Source organism: Eretmochelys imbricata, chromosome 7, assembly GCF_965152235.1.
Source record: "Eretmochelys imbricata isolate rEreImb1 chromosome 7, rEreImb1.hap1, whole genome shotgun sequence".
Classification (NCBI taxonomy): domain Eukaryota; kingdom Metazoa; phylum Chordata; order Testudines; family Cheloniidae; genus Eretmochelys; species Eretmochelys imbricata.
In genome coordinates, this window is record NC_135578.1 from 38,026,511 (window position 1) to 38,050,921 (window position 24,411).

The window sequence follows — 24,411 nt, forward strand, 5'->3', positions numbered from 1 at the left end:
CTTTGGCATGTTTACATTTCTGTAGTTAGCTCTACTCAGGATATGTCTACACTTAAAACACTGCTTCAGCTGCACCGCTGTTGCGCTTCCGTGTAGACACTCACTACAGCAATGAGAAGGGTTCTCCTGTCGTTTTAATTAATCCACCTCCCCAAGGCGCAGTATCTAGGGTGATAGAAGAATTCTCCTATTGACCTAGCACTGTCTATACCAGGGGTTAGGTTGGCATAGATGTCTCTCTTGAGGATGTGGATTTTTCACACCCCTGAAAGATGTAGCAAATATAAGTTCCCACTGTAGACCAGCCCATGATCTAATGTGTGCATCTAACTCTCAACTCATAACCAAAGACTGGAAAATAGTAAATAGTTTATTTTTAACCATTTTTATAAATTATTTTAATTTTTGAATTAATATAGTGCTTGTAAAAAGTTATTGTGTTGACAGCACTGGACACCAAAGTTTACAAGACAGGTAGAGCATGGGCAATTGGCAGGGTCAGCCTCTCCAATAATCACACCAATGTGCCTTAAGTAGCCATCATATGGACAGTCCATCTCTAAAAAAGATATTTCATCCTCCAGACCCATTCAGTCTTTGGGCTTTGCTAAGAAGGTCACCAATATGGCCTGTTAGTGCCATTTGCAACAGGAATTATGTGATATAGGGTACTTGTCCTGTGGAAACTGGTCAATGATCATCCAATCATATCTTACAGGCCCCCAAACAGCCATCACACTGCCACTTTCAGTCCCTATTATCCTGAGTTAGATTTCATAATCGATAGATCTAAAATATTGAGCATAAAGGCCACTAAAAAACCTCGCCATAGCTTAATCCATAGCCTTTGTTTCTGACAGAAGTTAAATCTAAGGGTTTTTAAAAAAATTCTTGCCTGGGACATGCATTAATAAATTTTTTTTGGTCTCAGATTGCAGAAGAGGTGGAGGGACACTGAGACATTCCAGCTAATTCTGAGAAAGAGGTGGCCGTCAGGGTTGCAAGTGCATGAGAAGCAAAGCAACATAATGTGAAGCAGGAAAGGTATGACTGAAGTGAGCAGGGGGCTTGGTGTTTTGAGGAACTGCAGTTGATTTTCCCCATGCCTAATATCCAGAAGACTTCTGGCACACATGGGGCTGTGAATAAAGATTGTAGTTTGTGTATGCATGGGACAGCTTGATATGAAAATTTGATCTCAAACTTGGGTGAGAAAGAACTGCCAAACAGAAAGAGAGTTCAGAGTAACATCTGCAAAACTAATGCATTATCATCCTTCAAAACGCTCCTTTTCCCTGACGCCTACAAAAAAACATGACAATGGTTGGGCTCGTGGTTTGCTGATGCCAATGCCCATCATACTGACCAATACTGTTTCCTTGTACTTCCCCCATCTTTGTATTCGTATTCATGTGTTGTCTCTTATCTTATACTTAGGGCTTGTCTATGCAGCAAGCTAAGGTGAGAGTCTATAGTGCACCAGCTAGCCATGGTGTAATGTTCTATGGGGACATTGCTATAGCACAGCGAAAGTCTCAGAGTGCGCATCCTGGCTTGCTCTGCAGTAACTTGCCACACAGACAAGCTCCTAGATTGTAAGCTCTTTGGGGCAGTGACAGTATTTTTGTTCTGTGTTAGTACAACATCTAATGCAATATAGACACTAGTGCCCTAGGCTGGAACCCAGCGTTCAACAATCTGGACTTACAACTGTGTCTTCTAACTCGAGTTCTACTAACCCTGGACTTACATTACAGGGCATACCTAACGTCAGCCTATATGTAAACATTTCTCAAATGGGCATACGCCACAGTCCTCCCTGCTCAGATCTCATCTTGCTATCCATATGAGACACCTTTCATAGAAGGGCAGACGGGATTCATGTGTACAAGCTATGCAAATGTGAAGGTGGTTATAGGAATAAGAGATCTACAGATGAGGAAGAGTATTAGCTTTTGGATTCTTGAATCAGGACTAGCTATGCTCTGTGCATGATGAGTCACAGAAGCTCACGGACCTCCTAGCCAGCGCATGTGGAATTGGCATTTTATTTGAATAGGACCCATAGCTTAGGGACTGCAGAATACTAATAAATAAAAGCCTCGCCTTGAACATATATCACTGGAATTTTTGTAAATCATTATTTCAAATTAAATATATGATGAAGTAGCAAAATGGCCTTTATTGCAGCCTGGATTTTTATCCAGTATTGCTTGTAGTTATCAATTGTTCAGGGCTCACAAACAAGGCATTGAACCATTTCCTCTTCATGAATGAAGTTCTGTGCAGCCTGCAAACAGTCAAGTCATTTCAAGAAAATGTAGAGAGGGGCAGGGGAAAGATCAGGGAATGCAAACGAAATCTGGCTTTAAAAAAGGATGTTAGCATTGCTTTTAGATATATTGTTTGCTTTGGTCATGATAGGGAAGGTGGAGGAACTATTTATTTTTTAAATTAAAACTGGCATGAAATTCAAAGATTAATTTATTAGTTTAATCTCCAATCTGCAAAAGATCATAAAATCAGAGCAGAAACTGATGTTTTTAAAAAGCTTTTGATTATTAATAGTCACACTGACTCATAATAACAACATTATGATGCAACCCAGTAAGGTAAACTTGCTTTTGGAACAATAAACCTGTCACAATATTTTCACCAATGATGTGCTTTTTCCTTAAAGGAAGGCGGGGTTACTTGTAAGTATCAGGGCCATAAATAAGAGGGTCCTATGCCAGGAAAATTAGAAGTCTGTTAACATAAGTGTATACTCAGACTGAGCATTAGAGGGCTTTTCTAAACCATCTAAGTCTGTTGAAACTGAACTGCACAGAGATTAGAAAGTTTAGATATAAGATCAACAGTAAGAGACTATTTTCTTTTAGTTGGCCAGTTAGCTGTGTTGAAGGCAGCATGAATCCTGTACACAGTACCTTGTTGTCTTCAGTGCTTCTTTTCACCCTCAGAATTCAGGAGCTGGTAGAGGCATGCAGCTGTGCCCCTGCACATCCACAGCAGCTAATCTGTGATTCTGCTTTAGGTGAGTCATAACAGCTATACAGTTTTAACATTGCCGGTAAAAAAGCAATTGTAGCTAAATTAACTGCTGTGCTATTTTTCTGTACAACTCTCTAGGGGAATACATTTAACAAAGTAGTTTATTCTCTAAAAGGTTTTCAAAACAAAATGATTGGAAGATCTCATTTAAAGAGACAGGTATAGAAGAAAATGCATTTGGTCTTGTGTTTTGTAGTTGCTGTTCCTTTTTCCTTGCTTTTTCAGAAAATGTTCTGGACTACAAATTGTTGAAACTACTGAAGTAAATGTAGTGCCTTTTCTTGATAAGAACCACCTTCTATATTAGCTCTCAAATTAAAGCAAGTAGGGGGGAATATGTTCACTGACAGATTACTACTGTTCACATTTAATATGTAGTATAAAAGATTATATAATATATATAATATGAATAATATATATGTGCATCATTTATATAAATACTGTAGATACAACTAGCTGCCACAGTACTCTGTAAAAAAAAAAAAAGAAAAAAGAAAAAAAGAAAAAGGATAATGTGTTGAACTTAGTTGATCTTTGATGTGCTACAATATAATTTGTCTTAAATGTATTTTTGGTAATTTTGGAACAAATAATTTAGCAGGCATCTGATATCCTTTTTAACTTTTCAATAGAAAAACTGGTCACAGAATTCTGTGCTAAATTTCACTGTACACTCATTAGATTACTGTGTTTTACACAGTAATCAACATATAGAAAAAAACCCCTAAAGATCTCAAAATTGGACAACACAGGGATAAGAAAATGTGACATTTTGCAGTCTTGAATTCTTCAGCTCAAGCTGTGTATGGTTAACTTCAATCCAGTGTGAACAGTAAATGCAGAACATGAGTTTCCAAAGTGTCAAAAAATTAGCATATCTATGGGATAGGCAATACCTTCTGCATACTGATTAATTGCTTTTATACACTGACAGAAAATCTTTGTAGCCATGACAAACTCTACGCTCTATTTGTGGCCATCCGTTAAATTGTTTTCTAATCTGATTGTGTTAAGCAATCTTTTTATTACGGTACCTACACCAAACATTACAGATGGGGGTAATTTGAGGTGTCAACAGAAATATCAGTTACTCTTATTGTAGCTTAAAATTATTACACTAAACTATTTGTCGGATGTATTCATAACTTGAGGTTTTGCTGGATTTGACAGTAGAGAAGAAACCTGAGATACTCATTACATACAAAAAAAGAAAAAGAGTACTTGTGGTACCTTAGAGACTAACTGCAGTATTCCTTTAGAATAAGGCAAATTACTAGGTTCAAGAGTTGAAGAGTTTCTCCAAATTGCCTTTTATAAAAGGCAGATTTCTGCTACTCTCGAACTCACTCTTAATCTATAAGTAATGGAGGCAGAAAATAAAATTACAAAAATAAAATTTACAGTATATTTGGACTTCATCCTCAAGCCCTAACTCACACAAACAGTTCTGCTGAAGTCAACTGGCCCATTCACATGAGGGAGGGCTATATGATGGGGCCCTGTGTTTAATATTAATTACATTAAGTCGTATGTATTCATATTGTAGGAAGGCAAAGAGTTTATATGGAATAAATGTTCACATATATATATCATACTTGCCATAAACATATAGAGCTGGATTCTGCTATGGTCTCATTGCACCGTATAGGCAATGCAAAGTGGTCTTAAAGTGACTGGAGAAGACCAGTGGAGAGAAATCCCCCATATGGGGGAACTCTCTACTGACATAAATCTGGCTGAGGTAGCTCTTCTGCCCCAGCAGTCTTCCCTGCAACCCCAGAGCAAAATGGGAAGGAGGAAGTGTACTGGGGGTTTTCTAGGGGTGTGGGGACTAAAAGGGGAGAGGCAACAGTGCTCTGCTACACCAGATCCTCTCCTAGCATAAATTAGGGCTGTCTTCCTGCAGCATTAATTTGCGCCCGGTCTAGGCAGAGGAGCAACAACTGGCTCCTTGTAGCCACGCCTCTCCACTCTTGGGTGGATTGTAGAATCAGGGCTACAGTATATTTCACTTCCACTCTAGGGTTTCAGTTTTGGTTGGATATATTCCTGGAGGTTTCATCACATGACAATCTTTAATTAAAGATTAATTTTTAATTCTTGGAGACTATCAGGAAAGTCCTGGAGGATCAGAAAACCTATTCCACTCTCTCTCCCTCACACACAGTTATACTTTTTGCCCCAAACCAGCATATCCTAAACCTCTGCTTTCCCTAGCACCACTTTTATAGTAAATAAGATGATGCATTAAAGCTAGATTTTTGTTTGATTTTAACATTTACAGAACTTCAAATATTTTAATAAAAGAACTTAGGCCTTTGCTCCTTCACCCATTGAAGTTAATGGGAGTTTAACTCTTAACTTCAATGGGAACTGGATTGATCCCTTTGATGTGGAGGTTGTTAAGACTTTAAAAGTCTTGCAGAATTGAGAAGCATTTTCTCGCATGCAAAACGGTATATCTAAGTTACACAAAGTAAACAAACAATACAATACCTGTAAATTTTACATGACGTCTGAAAACTGAGGCAATGCCTTGAGCTGTCCTGTTTTATACAGCACAATCTAGTACATGTATTGAAGTTATTAAACTATATTTCAACTTCAGTTCCTTTTCCTCTGAGGTCATTTCTGATTTGGAGGGAGGGTTGAATCAATAGATCTTACTCCAGCCACTAGCTGAATGTATGAGGCCACTCAGAAACCTGAACATTCATGTTGGATCCCCAAAAAGAAACAAATAGAGAAATTAATTAAGTCCGGGCCAAGCACTTTTCACTGTGACTTTTGTCTATGAGATTAGTGGTGCAACACTTTATCTTTTCCTGTCAGGGTGCTATTGTGGCTTTAGACGGTCTTTTTCTAAACATCCATAGCTACCAAATAGCCTGAGTAACTTGGTGAAAATCATAGACTTTCTGACAAATGTAGGGCGAGAGGCACCCTCTGATCCTATCACTTACATGTGAGAGGATGACAAAAAGAGAGAGAGAATTTAAAATGCACCAGTCTTGTATGTACCAGGAGGGGAAGTGTGATGGGTTAGTGGATTCAGCACAAGGCTATCAGCCAGGAACTCATGAGTTATAATGCCAGCTCTGCCACTGACTTTGTGTGTGGCCTTGGCCTAATTGCTTAGCCTTTCAACCTCTCAAGGCCTAAAGTACTGGGCACTGACTGTGAGCTGCTGAGTGGTTTTACCCCATAGTTCACTTCAGTGGGAGAGCACAGTGTTGAATACCTTCATCTCTTTGAGGGTGAGCAGCACCTCTCAGGAGAGCTTTTACCTCATAGGGGCTTGTGAGGAATAATTAATCAGTAATGCTAAGTATCTAGTAGAGCTAAAGTTATTATTACTCTATTAATGAAAACTCAAAAAACAGTCTATATTGAAGGTTAGCTTCATGGATTCAAAAATGCCTGGAAAGATTCAGAATGGCTTCACTTTAGTTAAACAGTAATGTGCAAAATATCCCTATTGTGCTGTACTGATTTCTTCAAATGAATGGGATATGAGAAGCACTGGTTTCAAGCTTATAATAAGAAAATTTCTCTGATAAATTCCTGGGGTGAAATCCTGGACTCATTGAAATCAGTGGGAGTTTTGCTGTTGAGTGGGGCCAGAATTTCATCCCCGGTACCAATTTTTAATTGATTTTCATATAAAGAACAACCATACTCAATGACCTGTATACAAAAAGTATATTTTTGAAATGCTAATTGTGTGTTAAGAGTTAAAATAACTTTTTATAAATGCCAACATCCTTAAATCTGTTCTTTATGTGATTCTTGCGATGAACTTAACTCAGTGAGGCAGGCAGCATAAGTAGAGTTAGTGTTTTGGTAAATAGGTAAGTACCCTGCACTGCTACCTACTGAGTGTAGGGTTCTCCATTTTTGAACTTAGCTGGATTCTTTCTATAATGGAAACAATATTTTGTATTTGAGCAACTGGCACCACACTATAAAGAGATGACAGATATTGGGCACAAATTTGTAATCTCAGACACCAGTTTTATTGATTTAATGAAGAGTGACATGTCTCAAACTATAAAGGAAGCCTCATGGCTGAAGCTCAGCAGCACTTTGAGCCTGTTAAAATCCTTATAAGTCCATTGAGATCTGGCAATGCAAAGAAGTGTCAGATTAGACTAAATTATATTACATACAAATATAATGGTAAACATTTGACTTAAACCCACAAAAACTAAGTTTTGAAAGTCATCTCTGCCTAGAGATGTGCTAAATAGACATAGCCCAGGTAGCTTTACTAAGTTGATGTGAAAATTTTCACCATTCTGTTTCTTTTGATTTTATCATCCCCATAAACTTTGCTTTTTATGAAGTGACTACAAAAATGTTCAGTTTTTTATTTAAATACATTCATTTGTACACTTTCAATGTGGAAAACAGCTCTTGAGAAAAAAAACAGATCTATTTTGACTGGATGTAATTTACAGAATTGCAGAAATGTAGAACTGGAAGGGACCTCATGAGGTCATCAAGTCTAGCTCCCTGAGCTGAGGCAGAACCAAGTAAACCTTGACCATTCCTGGCAGATATCTGTCTAACCTGTTCTTAAAAACCTGCAGGATTCCACAACCTCCTCCTTCAATAACCTGTTGCAGAGCTTAGTTATCATTATAGTTAGAAAGATTTTCCCAATATCTAACCTACAGCTCCTTTGCTGCACAATTACTTCTTGTGCTACCCTCAGTGGACATGGAGGACAACTGATCACCATCTTCTTTGTAATAATCTTTTACATATTAAAAGGCTGTTATGTCCCCCCATCAGCTTTCTGTTCTCTAGACTAAACATGCCCAATTCTTTCAACCATTCCTCATAGCTCACATTTTCTAAACCTTTTATCATTTTTGTTACTCTCCTCTAGATTCTCCAATTTGTCCACATTTTTCTTAAAGTGTGGAACTCAAGACTTTACACAGAACTCCAGTTGCGTCCTCACTAGTGCTGAGTAGAGCAGAATAATTACCTCCCGTGTCTTACCTACAACACTCAGAAATATAGGCTAACACTTCATGTTTGGAGGAAAAATTGAGGAAATGAATTTAAAGTAGGTTTTATATGTTGTTAATATACTGTGCACCTCCACTCTACTCTTAATTCACCTCATGGTTTCTACATACTACAGCTCATATAGTCTTCCTGAGAACAGTGTGGATGAATTCACTAACCTGCTGATCCTGCAAACATTTAAGCCAGGTGAGTAGTCCCATTCTCTTCAATAGGATTACTGATGTGGACAAAGTTAAGCATATACATAAGTGTTTGCAGGTTCATGGCCACTGTATCCACATGAGCTGTAATAGCTACACTAATAACAAGTGGAATTAAAAATCGATGGGCCAGGTTTTCCAGCCCCACTACTGCTTTGGCACTGTGCAGCAGATGTAATGCCAGTTTAGCCAGCTAGTGGAGGGTTCCCCACTGTGGAGGAATCCCCGAGGCACAGCCAGCCACTGTTGTGATTGATGCCCCGCCTCCAAATCTCCAGAAGGGCCAGAGCCAGAGAGGCATAAATTAGAATAACCGAAGGCTGTTCTAACTTAGGGCTTGAAACACTATAGCAGCACAGCTGTAGCACTTCAGTGCAGACACTACCTATGCCGATGGGAGGGGTCTCTTGGTAATCCACCCTCCCGAGAGGTGGTAGGTAGGTCGATGGAAGAATTCTTGCTCAGACTGTGGATTTTTTTACACCTGAGTGATGTAGTTGGATCAGCCTAACTTTTGTAGACCAGACCTCATGCTGTAGACTGGCCCAGCCTTCAGACCCTGGATCAAGAGCCACCTTTGTACTCTGCTAAACACAGTTCAGACAGTCTAGGATTCAGGCAAGACAACCTAATTATCTCAATTTTGGGGTCTTTTAAGGCCTTTCTTTTCCATAGCATGTACTAATGACTGATTATACTAGTCAGCAAATTGCAGAGCATTTATATTATTGCTCCTCTGCCAAATGGTAGCAGTTGTGATGGCTTTGCCAGTTAGCTTTCCTTTGGAGGAGAAATCAGTGACACCAAAGTCAGGATATGTTCTTAGTGCAACTTCTTTTATTAACTCTGCATACACCAGTCCTTGAACAAAGGGACTGGCCTATGCAGAGTTAATAAAAGAAGTTGCACTAAGAACATATCCTGACTTTGGTGTCACTGATTTCTCCTCCAAAGGAAAGCTAACTGGCAAAGCCATCACAACTGCTACCATTTGGCAGAGGAGCAATAATATAAATGCTCTGCAATTTGCTGACTAGTATAATCAGTCATTACTACATGCTATGGAAAATAAAGGTCACAAACAGCATGCAAGTGATCTCCTCTGTCAGGGATCATAACCTTAACATAATGCCTAGTTCCCAGGGAGCAATTCTGCTTCCAGAGTTGACACAGCTCAGAAGCATTAAGGGAGAAAGAAAACTCTTATTGCTTGCCACAGCTCCACTGCACTCCCCCATTCCCCAAGAAACTACAGTAAAAAACCAACACCACAGCATTTCTTCTAAAAAAAGAAACTCACTCAAGAAAAACTTTTGAACCTATTTGTAACAGCACCATCTGGTGACTCCTCCGATAACAATATTTTCAAAGCACACTACAAATATTAACTAATGAAGCCCCTCAAAACCTGAGAGAGATAGAAAAGTATAGTTCACAAATGCCAGATAGGGAAACTCAGGTACAGCGAATATATTGACTTTCTTAGTCCCCTGAGTCAATGGATGAGACAGGATTAGAACACAGCCTAATGTTCAATACACCAATCCACAACGACTGAGAGTACAATATTGAAGCTATATAATCCTTAATACTGATAAAAAACGCTATCTGTGAGTTGGTGGTATTATTATTAATATGTAATTAAATTTATTCAGATCTGGAGACTAAATTCATTGTCTGCTTGAGGGATTTAAATTATGCTCTTGGTGAAGATCTCAACCCAACCTTAACTATGCAGTTATTCCAGAACCATCATGATGCACAATATTAATGAATCTTATTCTCACCATACAATGTATTACCAAACTCATATACACAAAGGATGTATTTTCTTACATGCATATATACAAAACATCTATACGGACTTCAGAGATCCCTTGTTATTCTTTCCTTTAAGCATGCTTTTATACATGTGAATAATATTTTCAAACTAAAAAAGTCAATTATGCAAGTGCCCTACTTATTTCCAAGTAATGTTTACAAAATCCAAATACAGCATTGGGCCAAAGCAACCATGATTCTCTCACTGAGTGTTTGGTGTTTTGGAAACTGCTGCCGAAGCTACTCCCTGAATAAAGCTCCTATCAGAAAAGGGGGCATCAGTAAACACCTTTTCTATAATTCTTTTTAATCTCATAAAATCGTATTTGTTTGAAACCCCATCAATGGTGCAAGTGTCTTATGTATTGCAATTAAACAGTCATAGTATAAATATTAAGGTCTTAGGCACCAATACCCCCAAAGCCTATATCTCTCAAAATGCTAAGAACGTAAATTATACTGCAGTGAATTGGCTCAGCCAAACCAAGTGCTGAGATGCTGTGTCTTTACTGACACACACACATTTTACACTCATTTATCCAGTTCCTCCCCACAACTGCAAGTGTGAGGTGGTCCAATTTGCACAGCTGCCTGAGCAACTGTAAAGTATGCAAATCTCTGTAGTCTGATTAGCTGAAAGTTATTCTGAGAGAATCAGAGCAAAGAGATTTGCAAAATTATTGTGCTGAAAGCCACAGAAGGGGAGTCTCTCTTTGTGAGGATCTTCTCATAGAGATTCCCCTATAGCATCACGTTGGGGCTATGTAGGATTTGTTTCCCCATGGTAAAGCCTAGAGGCCCTGCCCCAAATGTGGTGAATTTACCCTAATTTGTAGGAGGGGAGGAGAGGAGAGGAGTGTAGGGCTCCAACTGAGTCAGTCTGCCAGGATTCCCCTTACTTCCTTGGGATCAGTTAAATAAGGGGAACAGGCAATGGGGGGCTGGGGGGGGGACACACGACGACTCTGCACAAAGATAATACAGACTGGGGCTGTATTTCTTTTCCAGATAAGTTTTGTGTGGACAGCAATAAGTACCCACATCTAGCCTTACCACTGAATATGCACTTCTCTTCACGGACCACCTAGTCTAAACTCCTTGTCCTTGCACTGACCCTTGGGTGGGAGTGGATGGGGTAGGCAGGTGCCCAAATGCGCCTTCCATGTGCAAGATGGTAGGTTTCCTGCACATGTAGATCTAGGGAGGTCCATATCTGGTTCATGGTTATTATACAAACCTCTCCACTTTGATTAGCTCTCAATCCCTATGTTCAGAGTGGCTACTGCTCTCACAACTCCTCATTCTTTATGCCCACAAATATGGCTCAAAAGGTCAGTGGAACTATTTGTGAGAGTAAGGAGGGAAGTAATTGAAACTATTCTTGTGAATAAGGACTGTTCACTTGAATAAAATCTGCAAGATGAAGCTACAACTGCTTCAGGTTCTTAGATACAAACAAACATTTTGAGAATGGTACTGCCTAAAAATTCCTCCAAATTTAGTTTTGGTGGCCAAATTTTTAACTTACTATTGAGCTCAGAAAAGCAAAGTTGTGAAAATTTCATAACACCAACACTAGCATGCAGTATGCAGAGAAAGAACAAGGAATAATTTCCTATCTACTAGAAACAGTGTCCTTTGGAAACCAGACATTTGTAAATGCACAGTCAATCTGTGGAATTCTTTGTCAGAGGATATTGTGAAGGCCAAGACTATAACAGGGTTCAAAAAAGAACTAGATAAATTCATGGAGGATAGGTCCATCAATGGCTATTAGCCAGGATGGGCAGGAAACCAAAACCACGCTCTGAAGTGTCCCTAGCCTCTGTTTGCCAGAACTTGGGAACGGGTGACAGAGAACAGATGATTTAATGATGGCCTGTTCTGTTCATTCTTTCTGAACCACCTGGCACTGGCCACTGTCGGAAGACAGGATACTAGTCTAGATGGACCATTAGTCTGACCCAGTATGGCTGTTCTTATGTTCCATGTTCAAGCACTAAGTTCAGGTTTCACTTATTTTACTTGGAAAAGACGGTACCAACTGTAAAATATTTGGTTTTAGTCAGTATCAGAGCTAGTTGCATCATGAGTAAAATCAATTATAAGAAGAACCTAGCTGGTTTACAGATTTAAAATTAACTCCAGAGCAGTGACTCTTATTATTAGGTATATTTTAAATGAAGGGGGATAGGAAAATTTCAGGAAATCAGTTATATTTGTAAACAAAGCATGTATTGCAGTATTATGGAACTATAAATAATGATTTATCTAAACATTCTACACATAAATGGTGTGGAAAGCAGAATGAAAGCTTAAAAATGTAAGGTCTAAACGTATATAAAACGTAAGATACATGAGGTAGCAGCAAATTCTTGAACCTACTAGATCCTGATTTAAATTCTCATCTTGTTTGTCCCATAAAAGGTAGTGTTTCTCCATAACCACAGCCCCTCCTGGATTCCAAAGGAAGGGATGTGTAGTTATGAATGGAAATCTATAATAAAAGGATATATGCTGTTGTATAGAGTAAAGAGTATCAAGGCAATGTTATTCTTCAGCTGAAATTGGACAGATGTTCATCACTGATCAAATGATGTGGTATTTGTGGCTTGTGAAGCAGAAAGAAATATTTCTTTAACATCAGTAGCAGCTGTAAAAACATTGCAGAAAAATAAAACTGACCTTGAACAACATTGGGAAGTTATTTTTCTATAATATTTATTTAAGTTAAAGTAAGAGTACTTGTACACATCTACTTTTTTAAAAATCAAAATCTCTCCCTGTTTCCATTTGAAAGTTTATAAAAATATAGATTTAAAGCCCTGATCCACATAAATTTCATTTATTCTGCTATCTACAAAAAATAATTTAACCTGGGGTCAGACTTGATAACAAATAGTTTAATCTGGGGTCAGACTTGATAAACTCCCCCCTATAACATTGGTAGTTTCTCCTTCCCACTCTAAAAACACAAGTACTCAAAAACCCCTAAGTTAAACACATGCCTGAAAGTTGTACAGGCAAGACTACATCTTGGTAAATTCCAGAGAGGAGAAGTGCTTTAGGCTCAAATTAAGATTCCAATTAAATGTAACTTTACAGAACAATTTAAAACATTTTCTAACTACATATGTACAAAGTACTAGCATAGTTGGAAAGAAAAGAAAAGAAAAGAAAAGAAAAGAAAGTGTTATATAATGCAATTAGAACTGTCATGCTGAGTGGTGAAGCAAATTATCTTTGGCATTAGCTATATTCAACTAGAACATATCAATGTGCTTCTGTAATAAGGTGACTCTTCGGAATAAGATACTTATTACTGGTCAAAGGATTCTTGAATAAAAAAAGAATGGTGCTGTTGCTTTATTCTAATTATAAACTGTAACAGAAAGCTCTTTGTACTACTGACTCACCATGGTAATTTGTAATAGCTGGCATCATTGTGGTGCCTTCTACTGGTCGGCATGCCAAATCTGTTCAAAAATGTTCCCTATCTTGTTTCTCTTGCAACTACAGTCTACAGGCTTCTACTACAAATCCTTCCCTGACCTCAGGGGGTATAGGCCTGCCCATGGGAGCTAAAGGTCCTAGGGTTCTCCTTCTAATGCCACAAGTTTGTGGTTCAAATTGGTGATTGTGGTGTCCATTAGTTTGTGACCCCCAAACTCCTTACATATTGGTTCCTATTTGCTAGACCCAAATAAAAGCTCTTCTGCGCTCCTTCTAATGTTTGAGGTGTACAGTCCCCCCATTTTATTTTATTCCTTTCTTATCCATCTGTCCATGTTTTCTTGGTAATGTATTTGGAGTCCACCTTAAGTTTAGAGTTTAGTGTCTCAGTAGAATTTTCACTTGGTTTGAGCCCTGTTAGTGTTTTGAAAGTCCCTCTTTTTAAATTCCATTTGGAATTCCCTGAATCCAGATGATACATTTTCACTTCTAAAGATTACACTTGTAAATGCAATATAATAGCCACTGAATGCTAACCACTCTAGTCCCACTCCCTGGGGATGCAGTATCAAGCAACTATATGTGCCTATATTATTCTCAAGAGGCTGCCTTCCAAAGGATAAAAGTTTGCTGTTACTACAGCTAATATGAAATTCTCCTTTCACCCAAGTGATAGAGACCAGTATTTATGGACTCAAAGGTTATGAGGTCACTGGGTTTTATTTGTGGTGTTCCATATATGTGATTCAGCTTGGCTAATTATTTTGCTGATTGCTATAAGCTTTTGTCACTGGGGTAGCCACTAACTTTAAAGAATATTCAAATACAAAACAAGAAGAAAATAAACAATTACATCCTAAATAATAAAATACTTCTTGCACTGAATGTTGCTTGATTCTGGCTCTATTAGGCTCCCAAGCAGGGTGAATTCTAATGATGGAGATCCTCAATTCAGAAAGCCATCCTACTGGACACGAAGAGTGAGATTTTCTGAAGTCTCAGCAATAGCCTAATTTTGCTCCCATTTAATTCCATTTGGCTTCAACAGGAACAGAATTAGGTCAACACTGAGCAGTTTCGAAAATCCCAGCTGAAGTCTTCATACTTCATTTTGGGATGAAACTGCTTCCCCGCTGATCTTAATTGATTTAATGATCTATAAATTGATAAGTGTGCTCTCTATAAACCACATCCCAGGCTATGCAGGTGTTTAAAGATCATTCGTTAGTATCTTGCTGTGTATCCCAAAGAGAACAGTATGTATGTTCAGAGACTTGAGTACTAAGTCTATGTTTTCATTCCCACAAGAATCACAAAAGATGATCTAGAGCTTCTGCACATACTTCGAGATGAGCCCAATGTAGACTCAATTGCTGTACTGAAGGTTGGAATTAAGAAATATCTGCATGATTATTGAGAGGTCCACAATAGAGAAAAATGGTTGTAGTGTCCTCACTGGCTGCAGAAAAAACTTTAGGTCATTGATACTACTTGGGAATACAGAAATAATCTTGGATCTACTGTGATCATAAAGTTATGAAATATTTTGACAAAAGATGAGTATATGCACTCAGTACATGATGCAGACACAGCCTCCATCTTTTCCTACAAATCCTGTAGCCATGAATCCATTACAGACTATACCTAAATTGTGATCTATTATATCAGTATAAATTGAGAGCCACTCCTCTGAATTAAAGATGTGGCACCTTATTTTATTTGAACTGCAATGTCTACATATTTGTGTCTATGAAAGATAAACAGAAATAATATATGGTGGCTATAAATACAGTTTACACAAACTCATGAGTTAAAATGGATGATAGCCCTTGAAATTTTAGAATACTAAAATATTGTATGTAGTTAGCATTCAAAGAGATTTAAATTCCTTACTGTAGTTTTCCAAAGAAGAATGCTAACTGTTTTTCGGAATTTATGGTAGTGATGACCATCAGACTTTGATCAGTAATTACTAATTGGGAGGTATTTCCTTGCTGTTAATGACTAGCTGGAAGATCTGAAGGCCCATGGTGAAGCTGAGGGGCCTTTAACGCAGCTGGTCACTAACTGACAGGAGATGCCAACTTAGAGGTCATTATTGCTATTTTAAATTTTTGAAAATATGGAACAATGTGAAAGAAAAGAGGAGTTACCTGTTGTGTTGAAATATCAGAAGCTGAACTGCACATTGCCATGGATACACTGATCTGTTTACAGCATTTTTCTTTTCCTAGCAGCTAAAGAACAGTACAATAACCAGAAAGTGAGATTCTCTCGCAAAATTACAGTAGACTCATAAAATTTATGTTGAAATTCTCAAAAGTCATAATTAATTTTAAGATCCCAAGTTGGTACACCTAGAGCCTAATTTCCTATGTGCCCATAACATCAAGTGAAGTCAATAGGAAATGGAGGTACTCAGGGCAAATGAAAATTAACTCCTAGGTGTTTAAAGTTGGGCTGATAATTGAGACAACTCCAAAATAAGCCATTTTTTGAAAATGTAAGGTAGAGTCTAGACCATCTTAAAGGAATGTATGTGAAGTAGGACTAGCATTTTAAGAATCCTTTCTGCAGGCAGGCAAGCAAAGGAGGAGGATGGAGAACAGTGTAAATGGGAATTTGCAATCACAAATAATCCCATTTCCCTGGGTTTGGGGGATGCAAGTCTCTTGGCATGAACAGAGAAATTGGAATTTAAACAGTGTTACAGTTGTTGCTTTGGGAGACATGAGATGCATTTCAGGATGATGGTAAAATATTGTACCAAAATAAGCCTTAGAGTACTGGCTCCAAGATTTTAGGCTTCATGACTTTGTTCCATTAAAAAGACAAAGAAATGGTCCCTTCCTTGAATAGCATGCACTTGCAGAATTAGTGTGTGAAAATGTCTGCAACATGAAAAATTTTCACAATTACTTACAATATTTGCATGCACACATAGAGATTCTATCTGCTGTTAGGTGAACAACTGCTCATCTTGCACACACAAATGTGCATGTATATGCGTGGATTGGAGGCCTTTACATTTTCTGTTTAATTTTCCTGCCTTCTGCTGACTTAAGGCAGAGCTTTAAAATAATTCAAATGTGAATTAATTGGGTAGTTACCAAAAGGAAAGTGGAACATATAAAAATTAAATGATGCAAAAACAAAATAAAATCTTCAGTCTTATCAAAAATGAAATCTTATCTAATCCACCATCTATGCAGGAAAATATTTTAGTATCTGGAAAAGCAGAGGTTAGTATTTTTAAACTGTTTTGTTTTATTTTAATAGAGAAAATGTTTCTAATTTAATCTCCCTAAACAAGTCCCGGTATATCTCCCCTTTTCTGCCTCTTTGGATGAGACACCAAGCTTTAAAAGATTTCCTTCTAATGCTTGCATTTGGATCCTTGGATAGTTCTAGTGTCTTCTGTGTTGGCAGAATTACAGATATCTTTGGGCCTGAACCAAGGTTATGATGCTGCTGTGCTGCTCCGTGCTTCTGAATGCTGTTGCTTTTCTCTTCTTCTTCATTTGAAAATTCCTGACAATTTTTACTCTTTATACTCTTTAGCGTGGCTATTTAGTAATTATATGAATAGATTATATGAATGTGTGAAAAAGTAATTTATTGGTTTCTTAGGACTTCTTCACTGGTAAAACACAAAGCTTAAAACAACAGTATTAGGCAAATAAGTGAAAAGTTAACTTTGAAAAGTGGCTAGTCTGCATGCACTAAAACTGCTTCTGAGAGTTTGGAATAAGATTTTTACTACTAATATTTTACATATTTTTATTAAGCTTTTGTACTCATACAGTACTAAAGTGACTAAAATGATCTAAGCACATCTTCTACAGAGGTTATTAGAATTTCTTGAAACAAGCCATTGACCTCTCGTGTGGCAATTTATCTGTACTTTAATGGAGCGATCCTCATTTTCTGACTTACATTGAGGGAACCCATTCACAAACCCTAAAAAAGGTAAAATAATAACAAAGATCTGGTTTCAAATAGCAAAAGCAATGCAGTTTAGTGTGTGCACTTTTGTCCTTTCATAACACAGCAAATATGGAGCCCTAATGTCCAAACCTTTACGCCCTGAGTTGTCCTACTGGCTTCCATAGACTTACTTACAAGAGGGAGGAATGCTATTCAGAAGAGTAAGAATTTGCAGGATTGGGATCATAGTATGCAGAATCACTCACTGCTGGACCCACCTTATGGTATCTAGGTGCAAAAGGTGAAGTAAAGATGGAGTTTGATCCCTCAGTCTGGATTTCAAGGCATTTATGGCAGACTCCTGGCATTACTTTAACATAGCTTAGAATCACAGAATACCAGGGTTGGAAGGGACCTCAGGAGGTCATCTAGTCCAACCCCCTGCTCAAAGCAGGACCAATCCCCAATTTCTGCTCCAGAACTCTAAATGGCCCCCTCAAGGATTGAACTCACAACCCTGGGTTTAGCAGGCCAATGCTCAAACCACTGAACTTTCCCTCTCCCCCCGTGAATATGGTAGATGAAGCCCCGTTCTGCTTGTCAACTTTAGTTATTTTGCATTTAGTTGTCTACACTTGAATTCTTGGCCAGTTAGAGATAAATGTTTGATTTAAATTGGCATTGACTAGGAAGAACTCCTGTACTTGCTTATGCTGAACAAACTACTTTGAAAGTTAGGAATTCAATATGAAGCAGTCCCTGGGACATAAGAAGGGACAAAATACGAAGTTCCTTTCTTGTCTTGGCTCAATCTCTTCTCTTCTTTCTCATACATTTGATCCTTTGCACTGGTTCCCCGTGAGAGTAGAATTGGGACACTGTCAAAAACTTCATTACTAGAATCATGAGGGGTTCCGTTCTCCCATCACTGGATACTAGTAATGGGAGTTACTGGATCTGGCTATACTAGCTACTAAAGGAAGTAGACAGTACCAGGATGTTAAAAATTCCTTCCCTTTGTTATTTTAATAGTAGGAGTAAAGACTAAAGATAATCCCACTTTGCTTTGGCTCTCAATGTTTGTTAACAGACATTAATTCTTGGGAGGGACAGACAAGGTGGGTGAGGTAATATCTTTTATTGGACCAACTTCTGTCTCTAATATTCTGGGACTGACATAGCTACAACTACATTGCATACATTAATTCTTGGTTTAGTATTGTTCTGACTTTAATGCAACCAGTGGCATTAGCATACTGTCCTTAGTATGCTGTGTGGTGGGGGTCTATAAGTAATTCCTTCCCATATATCTATTAAAAGTAATTCAACAGACTTCAAATAAATCAACAGGATTATGTCATTAATCTATCAATGTATCACAGAAGCTTTCATTATGACAAAGAATGCAAAAGAAAATAAAATCTCTCTTTTACAGGTGTATTATATACAGTTAACTCACAGAATGTTTTGCCCTTAACAACAGGGGGGCAGATTTTCAGGTGATGTAAACTGCCATAGTTCCATTGTCAATGGAGCTATGATAATTTATACCAGCTAATGATCTTTTCCAGGAATTTTTATTCCTGTGCAGACAACTAATTAGGAAAAGTAACCCCTTGAAAACACACATCATTCCTAAGGAAAGGTAGAGATAAAAATATATATTCTTAAGAGAAGAGGGAAAATCAGCATCCTCTAATCTTCTGATAAAGGAGGAAAAACAGCAAACTGTTCTAGTATGCCATCAGACATCAACAGAGGAGCAGTTTTTATATAGCCACCCTCATTAACTAGAGTTTGCATATTCTGGAAACACATTTTAGTTTACAGTCTGATATATAATTGAAATTGCCTCAGAACCTGGAACTGCTTAAACTCCAAACTAGAGAGTTGAATTTTCATTCCTTCTGCTGTATGTAATTTCAATGAATGCATGGTTCACATGTTTGTGCATGTACTTCCAGGTCCTGGAATGGCACTCCTCCACCTATAGATTATACCTACCAACATAGAGCTAAAACTAGTCAGAATACAGGTCAAATTAATACTATCTTTGCAGCATTAATCTGTGCTTATTTTACAGATACGTAACAAGCTGCTTTGTCTCTAATGTTAAGCCATTAATGCAATTTCAAGATCAGAAGATTAATTTGTTGTTGATCTTCATGAAATGAGAGGGAATTAGAATATTTATTTAAAATGAGAAAATCTATGTTGTTCTTCAACTTAATTACAATTAAACTGTAATTAACTCAGATGAGAATGTTTAAATTTCTTTAAGCCAGCATATTTTTTGTATGCCAAGTGATTGCTTGCCTTCAGATGAGCTACATTATTTCACTCAATCATTCAAAGCAATTTAACATTGTGCTCTGCTCCCAAGTCTACTTCCATTCAGAAAATATAGCATAAATATAAAATATCCTTAAAATTAATCAATTTCAGTAGGGGAGACATAATTCTCATGAGAACTATATATCAGTTTAACTATAAAGCAATAAGCTGAAGAAGAAAAAAAGAAAATGAATAAAAATTTCATAGTTCAGGAGATCAAAAGCTCTTCCTTAAAAGTTGCAGAAGTGGTATCTCAAGTGATTGCGAGTTTCTGGAATATCAAAGACACATGAACAGGGCCCCTACTGTTGGCAGCCCTTCATGAAGGCTGCCTCCCTTTGACTTTTCAATGATCAGTATTGTGATTACAGTCTTCCCAGAACTATATGATTTATTCTGATGGGCATACAGAAATATATGTAGAAGTTGGATGCCTTCTAAGCTACTGTGACTTCCATGAAAGGCAGCTGAATTTCTGAGATAAGCTTCAGTAGACTGAGACAAAAACTAAGGACCTAGAACAAATAAAGATGGATGATCAGTCTCTGAGAATACTAGAGGCCATTAAGATTTGAAAAATTTATTCTTCAGCTGTGCAAGTAAAATGGAGCTGATGTATAAATGTTGATTAAGGGTCTTGATTGTGTGGTGAGAAGACACATAAGTTATTCCTTTCCAAAGAACTGAACAGTTTTAAATAAGTGAAAAAGATTGTCTTTTGGATTGTGTGAAAATTACATTGTTCCCACTGAAATGAAAGTGAAAACAAAGGGTGTACAGGTATGTAATCGTGATACAATCTAATTTGTTACATTACCACTAACATAGACTTAGTTTTAGTGTCTATTATTAGAGCTAAATATCTATCATTTTAACATTCATAGCCATTTACTTTCAAATACATGAGTATATAATTTTATCTTGTATTTTAATTCTCTTCATATAAGAATTGCCAAACTAATCTAAGAATTACAGGAAAAAGTCACTTCTGGCTCAGAATTCAAATGTCATCTTTCTCATTTGGACACAGTGAAACACATTTTTCATGAAGGTAAGGGTAGATCAATACAAGAGGTAAGGAATTTATAATGGCAGTGCTGACAGACTCTTAACTACATCCTTGTACACATGGCATTACATTTCATTTTAATTTATTTCTCCAGTGCTGAATAATAGTCTATAAGTTCATTAGAATTCAAGGCACTTCATAGTGATGTACCCACTCAATTTATCTGCTTTTGTCTCATACCATATCACCCCTTCCACTCTTACGATGACAGCCATGTGTGCTTCTCCTACAAATGTATTTAGATGCTTCCTTTCATGCTGTCTCTTGCCCCAGAATGCACTCTTCAACCTGTCCATAAGACACTTACCTGTCATCCCTCAAAACCCTCCCAAAGAACCACTTCTTCCATGACATCTACAATAAACTGGCTAATTCACAGTGGCTTGGTTGAGGTGACAGATATGAGGAGAGAAAGAAAAAGGTAGGGCCAAATTTTCAATAGTATTCAGTTCTTATTTAGGAACCTATATGGAATGGCTAGATATTCTCTCAATATGTGCACTGTGCTTTTTTTGAAAATCTAGCCCTTAATGTGTATATAAAATGTGTACAATATATATATTAATATACATCTACAACTCTCTCTATTCTACCTGTTGTAAGGCAAAAAAATAAAAATGCAACTATGGATGTATCCATCACTCTAATCACTTCGTAATTTGCACCCCATTTTTCCTCCCTAGATGTGTCTTTGATCTTCTTAGATTGCAAGTTTTTTGTGGCAGGATTGCCTCTTATATATGTATGTACAGCACCTTGTACAATGGGACCCCAATCTTGGTTGGTGTTCAAACACTCTTGCAGTAAAAATAGTAGTAACAACTAGCATCATACTGGAGAAAAATGGTTTAGTGGAATATGTTTTTGCAATTCTGTTGGACAAAGGCTGATTAAAAGTAGTGATGAGTGAACCTCAAAATATTCAGATTTTGAGTTCTGTTAGTTAAGTATCCCAAAGTCTGGCTAGTTAGCTAAAACTTATGAGAACTACCACTCTGGAGCCTACAAATCAAGTGCTGAAATTTTTCATGACAAGAGACTTTTTCCTGATATGTTGGTATTTCTAGTTCTGGTCCCAGACAGAGCCCAGAAATTCAAATAAAGTGTTTTCTAAAAAAGAGTCTTATAATCCGGACATTTCTGAACAAACCGCTCATTTTATTCTAGCTGGTTCACCCATCCCTAGCTGAAAGTGCATTCAGCAGAAGGAATGGAAAACTAAGTCTCAAGTTCGGACATTAAGCATTTACCATTTTCTGGGGCAGTTTCAATTATTTAAAATCCCAGATTGTAAACTAAGACAGAAGATAAACAGAATGTGTTTCCATAATATGGAGACTGTATTTCATCATGCTAAGACACATAGGGAACCTGTGAAAAGCTACGCTCCATGCTACACAGGGGATACTAATTCCCAGGACAGACCCCAGCAACACTACTACTTCCCCACACAGCAGAATTGCTGTGGTTCTGCCTCATCTATGGTCCTCTGTGCCTCTAGAAGGACTTACAAGCAGGACTTGCTCCCTATGTGAACAAAAAATGGTTCAGAAACCTCCACTTAGAAGATCTTACTGTCCTGTTCAGCAACTCTGGTATTGTTTCTGAAGCACTGGATCTCATTAAAATCAGGCTTTGTGCTCTGAGCTCCGTCTCTCTAAACTCTGATATATTAATCTATGAATCTTGGATGATACAGTATTTTATCACTGAAAGAATTAACTATACAATTTGCATAATTAGCACAGCCAATGTTTTGAATGGGATTCCATTCATCACTGTAACGACGCTTGACTCTGTAGTTCAAAGAAATTAATACAAATAGCTAAGCAGAAATTGGAATAGAAATCTGTACCACTTTATGGACGAAAGCCCTTATTATTACAGTTTCAATTAACCAGTGCTTAGATCAATGGATCTTTCTATTATCACAGGACAGATACCTCTACTACTCTTCAAAATGCCTTTCTACAAACTGGGAAGAAGGGACAATGGAATATTCTTCTGTGTCCTGGAAACCATTCAACATGAGTTAGGGGAATTCTGAACTAAAACCAGCTTGTATTCCAGTTTAATTTCTCCTGTAGAGTAATATAATGTGATGTTGGTATACATGGAAACTTCTTGACATCATTAAGCAGTTTGTAAGTGATTGGGCCCTAAGATATCTTGGGAGAGATTTCCCAGGCACAAATGGGAGTTAGGTACCTACCTGCCCTTTGTGCCTTTGAAAATCTTCCTCTTTATTAGTTATTTTATGTCAGCACCAGCGAAGTACAGAATAAACCAATATAAATCCTTAATAAAGCAGTGTTAAACTTAGTGCTCCACATGGCTGTATGTCACTGCACTACAGAAGCCTGTGGTTATATTTGTACAATGTGGATGGAATGTTTTTAGCCAGTTACAACATTTAAATAAGCTGAATATTTGTAATTCAAATGCTAGATCCTTCACTACACTGGTTCATGGAGCTGTTGGCAATCCTTTTTTTAAATCACCTGATTTAGGAGAACAGCTCATAAGTTTGTAAGTGTTATATTACTAGATCACCCCTTTAGTTAACTGCCTTTTCAGTTAATAGATAACTATACATTATGGGAGAGAACACTGAAAACAGGAGAGAGAGCAAGCTAAGAGCACTTAATACCCTTGAAGTTTACCTTGCACAAGGCAGTTATTTTGTTCATCTATGGTCTATAAATATCAAGACTGTACAAACACAGAATATTTTTTTTTTTACAAACCTGCCTACCCAGATGGGAACTTGCCAGAAATTAATTGCTATCAGACCAACAGAGAATAGGAAGGTTTCAGAGTAACAGCAGTGTTAGTCTGTATTCGCAAAAAGAAAAGGAGTACTTGTGGCACCTTAGAGACTAACCAATTTATTTGAGCATAAACTTTCGTGAGCTATAGTTCACTTCATCAGATGCATACTGTGGAAAGTATAAAAGATCTTTTTATACACACAAAGCATGAAAAAATGGGTGTTTACCACTACAAAAGGTTTTCTCTCCCCCCACCCCACTCTCCTGCTGGTAACAGCTTATCTAAAGTGATCACTCTCCTCACAATGTGTATGATAATCAAGCTGGCCTAATAACATCAGCCACACTATCAGAGGCTCGTTCACCTGCACATCCACCAATGTGATATATGCCATCATGTGCCAGCAATGCCCCTCTGCCATGTACATTGGTCAAACTGGACAGTCTCTACGTAAAAGAATAAATGGACACAAATCAGATGTCAAGAATTATAACATTCATAAACCAGTCGGAGAACACTTCAATCTCTCTGGTCACGCGATTACAGACATGAAAGTTGCGATGTTACAACAGAAAAACTTCAAAACCAGACTCCAGTGAGAGACTGTTGAATTGGAATTCATTTGCAAATTGGATACAATTAATTTAGGCTTGAATAGAGACTGGGAGTGGCTAAGTCATTATGCCAGGTAACCTATTTCCCCTTGTTTTTTCCTACCCCCTCTTCCCCCCTCCTCAGACG

General features: G+C 37.7%; 2 protein-coding genes across 2 annotated transcripts in view; one reads left to right on the plus strand and one right to left on the minus strand.

Annotated features, from left to right (window-relative positions):
* The window catches only part of SYN2 (synapsin II), a 411,884-nt gene that overhangs the window by 93,040 nt on the left and 294,433 nt on the right, over positions 1–24,411 (minus strand). The gene's annotated exons all lie outside the window — the stretch shown is intronic.
* TIMP4 (TIMP metallopeptidase inhibitor 4) overlaps positions 2,911–24,411 on the plus strand; it is a 51,368-nt gene continuing 29,867 nt past the window's right edge. The window contains exon 1 of the mRNA XM_077822438.1: positions 2,911–3,037. Coding sequence (XP_077678564.1) covers positions 2,911–3,037 — 127 coding nt within the window. The remainder of the gene's footprint in view (positions 3,038–24,411) is intronic.